Source organism: Oryctolagus cuniculus, chromosome 14 (genome assembly GCF_964237555.1).
Source record: "Oryctolagus cuniculus chromosome 14, mOryCun1.1, whole genome shotgun sequence".
NCBI classification, from domain to species: Eukaryota; Metazoa; Chordata; class Mammalia; order Lagomorpha; family Leporidae; genus Oryctolagus; species Oryctolagus cuniculus.
In genome coordinates, this window is record NC_091445.1 from 58,252,225 (window position 1) to 58,264,682 (window position 12,458).

Below are 12,458 nucleotides of genomic sequence, written 5' to 3' on the forward strand. Positions count from 1 at the left end.
AACTAGGGCAAAGTCAAGTGCAGATTCTGCACTATGAGGTACCAGTTCACAGTAACAACTGTAAGGAACCTAGGACTGTGTCCAACAATTATGCAAGGGCAGTCCTGGGGTTGAGATGCCCACAACCCCAATTCCAGCTCCCTGCTAACGTGCACCCTGGGAAGCAACAGGTGATGGCTCGAGCACTTGAGTCCCTGCCACCCATGAGGGACCTGGACTGCATTCCTGGTGCCAGCTTCAGCCCAGTCAACCCTGGCCATTGTGGGTATTTGGGGAGTGAACCAATAGATGGGAGAAAGCTCACTTGCTCTCAAGTAAATATGTATATAAATTGCTTTTAAAAACTATAGGAAGCTTTTATGCTTTTTTGGGGAAAAAGTCTTGTAAAGGATGTTTTCTAACATCTTGTTTAAATAGAGAATCAGTGAGGATTCAGTTTGGCCACCTCGTGAGTAACAACAGAAAATCCTGTGGGGAGCAACCCGGACTAGACTAAGTTACTGGAATTAAGACTTATTCTATGCATCTGCTCTCCCACAATATGGCGCTGAGAAGGGAGAAACAGCTTCTACACAGCTGCCTCCAGTTCAACCAATAAACTGTAGGACTTGCTCCTGATTGGAGGAGAGCAGCGTACTCGGCGTGTGGGTAGCAGAGTTGGGATTGGCGGAAGAGGACTATAAAGGAGGAGAGAGACAACATGCACCAGGAACATCTAGGGGGAACATCTATCTGAAGGAACACCTGTGCAACCCCCAAGAGAGCCGGCCGGCGGTGTGCCACTCTCCTGCGGAAGTGGGGAAAGTGGCCAGGGGGAACCGCCCTTCCACGGAGGTGGAAGGGACGGCAGCCAACCCGGGAAGAACCAGCAGCAAACCCGGGGAGGGCCGAGCAGACGAAAGAACAGCGCAGGGTCCTGTGTCGTTCCTCCGCGAAGAGGGGGAGCGACAAATCCCAAATGATAGTGGTTGAAACTCCATCATATAAAAAGTCCAAAAGCTGGCACCACCTTTGGCCTGCAGAGCCCTGGTTCCTGAATGGGTCTCATCTAAGGTCCCAGTGAGGTACCAAGGAACGTGTCAGCATCACCACTTTGCTGTGAGAAATGTTTCTAACTTGCCTGAAGTGACACCGGTCAACTGCTCGGTGTGCCTCCACAGGCACAGTGGCTCATTGTCCTCTTCCGGCTGGAATCCCCCATGTGCTTAGACCCAGGTGAATGCTCACAGAACTCTCTGGTTTCATGTGACCTGCTCAGAGCCTGTAGTAAGTATTCTAGAAGGCAACACTGGCTACACGACCATTAGTTATGTTAAGCAGCAGTGCTTTGGTCCTTCTAAAACTGTGTCCTGAGAAAGCCATTCTTTGCTCCACTACAGAGCTGCTAGGATATTGGTGAGATAGTATCTGCCTCTATCACTAACATTAAATGTTTGTGTCCTTTGGTGGGTTGAATTGGGACTTTTTGTTGAATTTATAAATATCAAATAATTAATATAAATATCAAATAATTAACAGTGACTTTTTTAAGATCTAAGGTTTGAGAAGATTTTCCTTTTAGTGCTGTTTCCTCCATAAGGAACCTCCACCTTCAGTCTCCTTCCATGTTTATGTGTGTAAAAGGAGCAGGGCTTAAACTTGTATTTTCTTCTCAAGCTCATAAATTTGCTATTACCTACACCAAGCTATAATGTAGAAATAATTAATCTCTACAGTCACAGATAGGCAGGTAATCGCAGATTCTCAGAATGTGAGTATTATTTAGAAACTGCGCTAGCTGGGTCAACTTGGACTTGGCTATCTGGATTTTAGCTGTTGCTCTCCTTTGCCAGCTTCCTCTTTATTTTGTTCTTAGTGATGATTTAAATACATTGGAAGAATCTTCCCCTTGTCAATTGTTCCTTTTTATCTTGGGTTTGAGGGGAGCAGGTTAGAGTTGATTTTTTTATGCAGTCCAATTTACTTTTGGAGCTACAATGCTTTCTGTTTCTTCCTTGGGGATATGGCCCCACCCAGAGAACACAGGCCTACCATTCAGAGACTGTTCTCGTGTCTGAGGCCACTTGGTACCTTCACAGTGGTCAGAGAAATCCCAAGCCATTGTCTGTGTTGATTCTCACAGGTGGTGCAGCTGAACAAGCTGGGACAATAGAAGCTGGAGATGAAATTCTTGCTATTAATGGGAAACCCCTGGTCGGGCTGATGCACTTCGATGCCTGGAATATTATGAAGTCTGTCCCGGAAGGACCTGTGCAGTTAGTCATCAGGAAGCATAGGAATTCCTCGTGAACTCAACCAGAACATCCTTTTCTTAGTTCCCTTCTTGCAACAACAAACGGTGGCACATAGGCGAGGACTTTAAAAATCTCTGTACTTACACGTGAAGTCTGACCTACTGTGTGTGCAGCAGCAATGAAGTTAACTCCAGAGCCCTTCCACCACCTCGGCCGGGAGGGTTCCTTTTGTTCCAGTGCCTGCTCCCCATCCTTTATGCTTGCCGATGGGGACACAAGAAGTGACAAACACCTACCTAGACCTTCACATCTCTCTTGCCACCTCTGCCAAAAAACCCAATCCTAGTGATCAGGACCTCACGTCTCAGGGTAACACAATGTCACAACTAAAAGGTTGAGAGTTTTATGTAATTTTGTAAGGAAATGACACAGTGCTTTTTGGCACATTTAGTGGGATGAGGAAACACAGGTCTGTATATGTTACCCTGAAAAAAAAATGAGACTTACAGAAGAATGAATTATGACCTAATTGTTAGGCTGAGCTCAGGAATTATCCCAAACTGAAAAAGCAAAATGCAGAAAGTACTATTTTGTAGCGAGTGTAATGTATGATGTACGATGCAGAGTTGAACTCAATGGGTTAGTGACCACCGTGAAGTGCTGATCATTTTCCATCTCTGACAGTGTAATGCATTGGTCTGTTTTACAGAATCGATGCTAAATAGCCATGAGCTTTGCTGCTTAGAAAGCACCTTGCGTCTAGTTTTTGAACTTGTCTTGAATTCAAGATTGGTCAACTTAAGAGCAGAAAAAAAAAATCGCTGGGTTTCCATTTCATGCACTCCAACTACTAATTTAAACTCAATTTTAGAACGTGAGTCTCTCTTTAGTGTCTGGATTTTTAAACATAGGCATTACTTACCACTCACAGGAGCCTACAGTGATCTCGCTGGGGCGGACCTTTTCTCTTTGGTTGGTTTCTTCTCTTTCTCAACACGCCTCAGAAATGTCACGTTTCCAAGTACTGAACCTGGACCAGGCATAATGACAACTCTTGCAGTGACTGAAGTTTTCGCTGTTTTTGTTTTCCTGTCCTGCAAAGTCTTCCTTTCGCCACAGTGTTCTCCTGCAGAGGCCTGCCGTGACGCACAGCTCCCCCGGAACGGCAGTCTGGTCCCACCGTCACGTCCTGTGTTGTCATGAAGCTGGCTCTCCCCTCTAGCGCTGTACTTTCTTTAAATTCCAAACCCTCGTCAGCTTTGTTTACCAAGATGCAGCAACGAGGAGGAAAATGGAGAAACAGGGCAAGACTCCAACAGAATGCAGGAGCAGAACTACTCAGCTTTGACGACTCAAGTCCTTGGGTGGCGCCGACCAGGCCGCCGAGTCCTGCACACCAGACAACACTGCAGCTTTACGCTGGAGATTTAACCTTCAGCTTGGCCGTGGCTGTGAGGGGCCCCGGGTCATGGAGGTTCTTCAACTGTCATCACTGGCCATCATTTTTCTAAGTGCCCATTTGTTAGAGCAGATGAGAATGAAGCACCTGGCCTGTGTGGGCCCAGGCTTCTCGTTTTCCAACAGGTAATTACGCCAAGGAGAACGTGGCACAAGAGTTAGCTGGAAGACCTGATTTAGCATCTACTTTTCACTACAGTTACAGGTAGGATACTATAGGATGTCAATGCAAGGTGCATGCTGGTTTGCTTTCTACGTCTCGGGTCAGTTCTGTCAGTTCTGTGGTTTCTGCTTTCTTGCCTAAATGATAGGAGACCCTTGGAAGCCAACACTGAAGACCATTTTCTGCCTCCACTCCTAGGCTGTGCTGTACTGAAGTGCACAGTCCATATGGACAGACAGGGATTTCTAGAGCAAGCTGGAGCAGCGGAATGTCTCCTGAGTCCCTGGTCCTCACATCTTAGAAGGGTGAGGATGCGCCCCTGGCCTCCCAGCAGGTCTTGCCAGAAGGGTCCCCCAGCTGCAAGCTGGGATTTAAGGGAAGAAGCAAAGGCTAAACTGTCTTTGACCCTACAATTAAAAGCTATTTATTTGTGCTCAGTGTTCAAGGCATGACTAGTATTTCTAATTAGTCTAATAAGCCCACCCCCGCCACCTTCTGGAGTGAACACCAATGGTATTGTCCTATGAAAACTGTCTTTGTTTGGGTTTTGTTACCTGGTCAGTCATTTGCAGTGAGTTGTGAGGTCAATGTGAATCGTAGTTGCAAGAATATAGCACCAAGGCTGAAGTGGGCTGGGCTTCCTCTCCATCTCCCACACGCATCTCACTGCATTGCACGGTTGACTTAATTGGCACCATACCTGTTGTATGATATTATACATTATCTTTTATTTATGTAAAATAAAATGCCTTATATATTAAAGAGTAAGTGCAATAATATGAAATAGCCTGTACATTTTCAAAGTGTTGTCGCTGAGTTATGTAAATCCACATCTCTATAAACTTTTTTAAGTGATTTTAAAAAAAATAAATACTCTGCTTACTACTTTTTCATTGTTCTGCATTTATATCCAGAGGGGGGAAAGGTTTTGTTAGCCTTGTGGCTAAGATGCCAGTTTAGACACCCATGTTCCATCCTGAGGCACCTGGGTTCAACACCCAGCTCTGGCTCCTGACTGCAACAACTTACCACTGCCAGTGCATATACTGAGAGGCAGCAGGTGATGGTTCAAGTACTTGGGTCCCTGCCACCTACGTGGGAAACTGAGAATGAGTTCCTGTCTCTGGTTTCAGCCCAGCCCTTGCAGACATCTGAGGATCTAGGGAGTAAATCGGCAGATGGGAGAGGATGCTCATGCTCTCAACTGTTTTCAAACAGAATGGTATTACCTAATTATTACCTAAATGAGAGATACAGAGACATCAATCTAGCCAGCTGCTCTTTCCAAGGCCATATTCAGAATCTTAAACCTCCTCCTCTCACAGCCTGCTTTCCTCCATGTGTGGTCTTGGTAAACCCTCGGATCCCTTGACAGCTGTCCATTTCTCCCGCTGCAGCCTTCCATCCCGGTCTCTATTCCCTGGACCCCACAGTCAAACACAGCCCTTCATGCTGGCTCTTAGGCTTAGCTCCCTCACCCACTGTCCTCTTACCAGGAAATCCTGGGTCTTTCTCATCTCCCTGTTCCCAGAGAACACCCCCACAGCACGGTGCTGCTGTCAGCTCAGTTCCCAACCTCAACTGAACACTCCCCTACTGCCCAGCAACTGTTTCCTTGTCAGAGCTTTTCTCATTGCTCCCACTTTCCCAAAAGCCCTCCTCGCCTTCCCCTTCCAATACGGATGAAATGGGAAAAGGCTTCACCAAGTGGAATAACAATCCTCTGCTTTACTTAGGCTTTTTGGTTTTAAGTTGCAGACAGCAACCTGGAGTAGCCTGATCATGGTGGTCATGGTGGTCATGGTGGCGAGATGGCACCAGCTGCACAGCAATCCCAGAACTGGGGCCAGCAGCGACTCGGCCTCAGACTGGGCAACTCGGGAGCAGGGAGTCAGGAGTCAGGACTCTGCACCCCGCACCCACCACGGGCAGAGCCCCACGGCTGTGTGCTGCACTCCCTCCCGGTTGGCTGCCTTACCCCATTCTTCATCCCGTATGAACACGGTTTTAGCATAGTTTTGGCCCCACTTGGTATCAGAATTTCTCTCAACAGACATACAAGCTGCTGCCTGCCTGATTTTCCATGTCCCACAATTCTTCCTGGCTCAGCCCCTGCTCCGGTAGAGCTAGGAGAGAGTAGTACTTGTTTGCTTAACTCTCCTTCCTGAAACCCACAGAAATGAACACAAACTGAGGGAAACCTAAAGCCACAAACCCATTCTAGGTGGGGCACTACATAACGCCTGTAATAAAACCTAAGCCCAAAATGAACAACAAAGTGGGACCCAATTCCCTCTCAGAGCAAGCACAGTGTTCTGAGAAACACCAAACTCAACTCAGAAAAGGCAACGACAGAGTATGAGGCCATGAAGCACTCCACATCCCTCCCCTCCTGATCGCCCCCAAAACAGCAGGCTCACTCAATAGACTGAAGTCACCCAATATCCAGCTTCCCTCTCTTTGACTTCTCTTGAACCGAACAATGCGTAGAGCTATGAGGAATCCACTACTGACCAATCTTGGGCAAATGACAGGCTTAGACACAGGTGCCTGCCCCACTGCGTCCAATCCAGCAAAGGTCCTATTTATGAACACAGAACTCGGAAAGGGAAGGGAGGAGGCAGTGAAATAGCACGTGCCAGAAGCGCACGTGTCAACACAGGGACATGGCAAAGACCCACAACAAAACCCCGAATATACAACTGGATGGGAACAAACCAGCACCTCCAAGACAATACGGCACCACAGCCTGGGCAAGGAAGGATGCCACGGGGCACGTGGCAGCCTAAGACCCTGCTGCAGTCATCGGGAAAGCTCAGAGGGCCAACAGTTCCTCACCCTCTGACAGTGGGCACGCGTGTGAAGTCTGTGATGACGGCGCAGAGGGCTGACACATCGCACCCTAGCAGATGGACAGCCTGATGATAGTTTGTTGCCATTAAGTTCATAATGCTTTAGGAAACCATCAGTCATCTTCAGAGGGTGCCAGGGAAGCAACTCTATTTTCAAAGTAGGTAAATAACAATTTACCCTACCTTTATGAACTATACTCACAGGTAATGCAAACAAGGTGGTTTCTCTTTATGGAAATATCCTTGCTAATAAATAAGAATTAAAATATCACCTTTGTAACCCTCAGTAAATCACAAGATCCAAGAAGTGCACAGCAAGGTTGCTAATGTCACAAAAGCAGAGACAGCCTGGCACGGTGGGCCTCCTGTCACAAGTACACACGTGGTGCAGGTTACACCACCACCCACAGTGCTAGCATCCTGTACGAGCAGTGGTTCAAGTCCCAGCTGCTCCACTTCCCATCCAGCTCCCTGCTAATATGCCTGGGAAAATGGGAAGGCAGCCCAAGTACTTGGGTTCCTGCCACCCATGTACAAGACCCAGATGGAGTTCCAAGCTCCTGACTTCCACCTGGCCGAGCCATGGCTGTCAGACTATGTGGATGGAAGATCTCAATCTCATTCACTCTCTCCCTCTTTCAAAGAAACAAACAAATCTTTAAAAAAAAAAAAAGTAGGGCCGGCGCCGCAGCTCAATAGGCTAATCCTCTGCCTATGGCGCCGGCAACCCGGGTTCTAGTCCCGGTCAGGGCGCCGGATTCTGTCCCGGTTGCTCCTCTTCCAGGCCAGCTCTATGCTGTGGCCCGGGAGTGCAGTGGAGGATGGCCCAGGTCCTTAGGCCCTGCACCCACATGGGAGACCAGGAGGAAACACCTGGCTCCTGGCTTCAGATGGGCGCGGTGCACCAGCCACAGCAGCCATTGGGGGGTGAACCAACTGAAAAGGAAGACCTTTCTCTCTCTCTCTCCACTCTGTCAAAAAAAAAAAAAAAAAAAGTAGTACACACAACCACTTAGGAAGCAGAGTTACCTAAACAAACTACTCTGAATCCAAGTAAGCCCCTAGAGCCAATTACCAATTCTTGGGAAATGAAGCTGGAGGAACACACGACGTTACAACAGCAGATGAAATCAGCAAAATCTAAACTCTGGAAAACTCTAAAGAACAAATGATCAATTTGATCAACAAATATGTTCCAAAGGAAAAACAAGAGAAAGACAAGGAAAAGAACCGGCGCCACAGCTCACTTGGTTAATCCTCCACCTGTGGTGCCAGCACCCCATATGGGCATCGGGTTCTAGTCCCGGCTGCTCCTTTTCCAGTCCAGCTCTCTGCTGTGGCCTGGGAAGGCAGTGGAGGATGACCCAAGTGCTTGGGCCCTGCACCCGCATGGGAGACCAGAAGCACCTGGCTCCTGCCATCGGATCAGCATGGTGCACCAGCCGCAGCGGCCATTTGGGGAGTGAACCAACAGAAGCAGGATCTTTCTGTCTTACTCTGTTCACTGCCCATAACTCTACCTGTCTCAAAAAAAAAAAAAAAAAAAAAAAAAAAAAGAACCTATAGATTAAAAGAAACAATCAGGGGCCGGTATTGTGGCGTAGCAGCTTAAGCTTCAGTTTGCAGCACTGGAATCCCTTTTAAGTGCTGGTTCGAGTCTCAGCTGCTCCTTTTTTTTTTTTTTTTGACAGGCAGAGTGGACAGAGATAGAGACAGACAGACAGAAAGGTCTTCCTTTGCCGTTGGTTCACCCTCCAATGGCCGCCACGGCTGGCGCGCTGCAGCCAGCGCACCACGCTGATCCGATGGCAGGAGCCAGGTACTTATCCTGGTCTCCCATGGGGTGCAGGGCCCAAGCACTTGGGCCATCCTCCACTGCACTCCCGGGCCACAGCAGGGAGCTGGCCTGGAAGAGGGGCAACCGGGACAGAATCCGGCACCCCGACCGGGACTAGAACCCGGTGTGCCGGCGCCGCAAGGCGGAGGATTAGCCTAGTGAGCCGCGGCACCGGCCAGCTGCTCCACTTCTGATCCAGCCCCCTATTGCTGTGCCTGAGAAAGCAAAAGAAGATGGCCCAAGTGCTTGGGCTCCTACACCAACGTGGGAGACCTAGAAGAAGCTCTGGGCTCCTGCCATTGGCCTGACCCAGCCCTGGCCGTTGCAGCCATTTGGGGAGCGAACCAGCAGATGGAAGATCTTTCTGTCTCTCCTCCACTCCCTGTAACTCTGCCTTTCAAATAAATAAAAGATAAATAAACAAATCTTTTTTAAAGAAACAATCGAATGAAAAACAGAACAAAATGAAGATGACACAGCAGACGGGACAAGTGCTGAGACTCAGGAGTTAGGGAAACTAACTGGCAGGAAGCCTGAACAGCTACCTACCTCCTACCTCCAGATCTCCTTGGTTTTGTGAGCTGCCCTAATATAACTCACTAATTTTTGCCTTTATGTGGTTTTCCATTTGTATACAAATTCATAAGCTATATATCTGTTCCATTTTTTTCCATTGTCAATTTAATCCTACCTCCCCTAAATATTATAAACAACAAATCTGATGACCAAGACCATCTTAGTGGTAGGACAATCAAGACCTGCACGGACTCCATGCTCAGGTACTGTCCTGATACTTTTCTGCATATTAAAAGAAGCGAAAGGACAACTTACCCTGTCCTAGCTCCAAAGACTGCATCACAGACCCAGGCCTAAGTCCTGGTGAATCAATACATGAAAAGATCAATGCTCGTTAGGAAACTGGATAGAGAAATGAACAGGTAATTCACAGAAAAAAAATTCAAATGTTCAAAAACAACAAAACAATATTCAACTTCTCAATAATTAAAATAACTTGATAATTATAGCTTAGCAAACACCAAGATTAATGATGATGCTCTGTACAGCTGAGTGTAGGGAAGCCAGCACTCACATTATGGGAAGTGCAAGTTGCCATGAAGTGGAGAAATCAATCTTTGTTTTACATTTTCAAAGCACATTCTTTGAACAAACAGATAACAATTAATTCCTCCTACAGCAACCAGAGAAATATAAAGTTACTGGTTTTAATAATGAAAAAATACAAGAATACAGCAAGTGACCATTAAAAGGAGATTGAACTAAACTACACAATGACACCACTCAAAAGAATGCTGTGTACCACTTATGTACTAATTCCCCACCAGGTTAAATTTCAAATATACATCAGTGTTTAAATGAGCATGACACCACTGTTAAAACATGCATAAACAACTATACAAGTGTAAATAATATTAGGCTGAGAGAGAACAGAACAAAGTTAAACAAAGTTACCATCTGTATTAGTCAACTTTGCCTCACTCTAAATACCTGAGGAGCAGCTGTGGGGTATCACGTAAAGCTGCTGCCTGAAGCACAAGCATCCCATATGGGCGCTGGTTCGAGTCCTGGCTGCTCCACTTCCCAGCCAGCCCAAGGCACCCCTGTGGGAGACCTGGAAGAAGCTCCTGGCTTCCGTCTGCCTCAGCCGGGGCCATTGTGGCCATTTGGGGAGTGAACCAGCAGATGGAAGATTTCTCTCTCTGCCTCTGTGTAAGTTTGCCTTTCAAATAAATAAATTAAAAATATATATATATATACATATATATATAAATAAAAGTACCTGAAGCAACTGACGTGTTCAAGTACAGAGGTTTGTTCTGACTCACAGTTTGTGAGGCGCACAGTCCAAGGTCAGGCAGGTGCCACAGGTTCGGCCTCCAGTGATGGTATCCTTGCTGGCAGAATCCCGAAGTGGCATAAAGCATCACATGGCAAGAGACATGTGTTCTCCCATAAAGCCCTCAGAACTTAATCCAGCTCCACCCCAACGACCCACTCATTCCAATCCAGTCACTTCAAAAGGCCCTCCACCACACACACACACAATAACTGGAGTAAGTTCCCACTCCCTCAGTGCCATTAACCTCCTAACTCAGGAACCAAACCTTTCCCACATGAGCCTCTGGAGGGCAGTCAGCATCCGGACTACCACGTAAACCACAGCACCTTCCATTGCCCTTTGAAGGACGGCCTGCAAGGTTATGCGCAACAGCACCCCTTCACTGGTGATGTTTAGGAGCATCTGTCGTTCACGAAGAACTTACAAGAGCCAGGCTTATCATCCTGGGCCTGAAGCACTGAGAACTGCACATGCGGTAGTATTATCTGACAACACACAGTAAGTCAAGATGGGGAGGCCACAGAGTCGGACAACAGAGCGAACTCAAAACACAAGTGGAACATCCCCAGTCCGAATGAGGACTTTGGAATTTTTAGACTAGGAATGCTCAGCCATCATCTACACGAACATTCCAAAAATCTGAAAAATTCTGAAATTTCAAACACCTGTCGTGCCAGGCATTTCAACCTGTAACTCACATAAACTTGTGACTGGTGGTGTCCGTGCTCTGGAGCAAGCTAGCCCCGCCTGCCAGTGGGGCCCCTGTGCTCACAGCCTGGGTGTCAGTACGTACTGGTCCTGCACCGCCACGCAGCCAGGGATAAACGAGCCCCTTTCACTTCCTTCCAGGTGATGACCAGCTTCAGGGTTGACTATGCTTGGAGTACTGCCCCTAGCTGTTCACACACATGTGGAGGGCTGAGTGATGAACCAGAGACTGCCATTCAGTCTTGCTTCAGCATTCTGGGGGCTTTCTGGGCCATGTGATAATACAATGCTGCTTTCTTCTCAGAACATACATTAGTGGTCAACTTGTTCACACAAAAGGAAATTTACAAGTTCTACTAAGGTATTAGAATGAAGTAGGGATATCCTTTAATGTTTTTAGTCCCTATCATTGTGAGAATTTTTTGCATGCCTGCTACTCTGTTGAGTCCATTAGCGAAAAGAAACCCCCTCCTGATGCCCAAATAACAAAGGCAAAGTTGTAGTCGAATGCCATCACTGTTGCTCAAAATCACTTTGGGAGTAAAAGCTCCAGGAATTACTAGATAATGTGAGACTGGGCCAATCATCCTAAGCCTATTCTTCACTAAATGAAAACAATTGGGGTCTGGAGGTCAAAAGCAGATATAAAGGGCAGGCATTTGGCTCCGGGAGTTAAGATGCTGCTTGCATGCCTGCATCCCATGTCAAGAGTATCTGGGTTCGAATCCCAGCTCTGCTTCCTGCTAATGCACATCTCAGGAGGCAGCAGTCGATGGCTCTAATACTCGGGACCACGCCCCTCATGCAGCAGACCTGCATATTACGTCCCCAGCTCCTGGCGTCATCCCAGCCCAGCCCCAGATGTTGTAGGTATTTGGGAAGTTCAAATAAATAATTTTAAATTATATAAAACACTTAAGTAGGTACACAGAACATACATTTAGTAAACTGCTAAAACACTCTTACTAGGTCATTTTAAATAACACTCATCGAACAACATATGAGAAAGCCAAAAGAAATAATGACTACTGATTCTTGGCACAACAGCTATTTATGTAAGTTTTAATATAAAAATTCACTGCATGATTCTGGGCCTGAGAATATTAACCAATGTGGCATAATAAATATAGTTTCTGCAGAGTCAAATCTTTCCTGCTTTTAAAAAGCATTGTAGGGGAGCTGGCACAATGGCGCAGTGGGTTAATGCCCTGGCCTGAAGTGCCGGCATCCCATATGAGCGCCAGTTCGAGACCCAGCTGCTCCACTTCCGATCCAGCTCTCTGCTATGGCCTGGGAATGCAATAGAAGATGGCCCAAATCCTTGGGCCCCTGCACCTGCATGGAAGAA

At 47.1% G+C, this 12,458-nt stretch overlaps 1 protein-coding gene across 12 annotated transcripts in view; it reads left to right on the plus strand.

The window, feature by feature from the left end:
- The window catches only part of PDZD2 (PDZ domain containing 2), a 405,849-nt gene extending 401,109 nt beyond the window's left edge, over nt 1-4,740 (plus strand). For all 12 annotated transcript variants that reach the window (XM_017344664.3, XM_051853842.2, XM_070056619.1 and 9 more), the window contains one exon: nt 2,123-4,740. In XM_017344664.3, the coding sequence (XP_017200153.3) occupies nt 2,123-2,289 (167 nt within the window). In that variant the 3' untranslated portion in view covers nt 2,290-4,740. The remainder of the gene's footprint in view (nt 1-2,122) is intronic.
- The last annotated feature ends 7,718 nt before the right edge of the window (nt 4,741-12,458 follow it).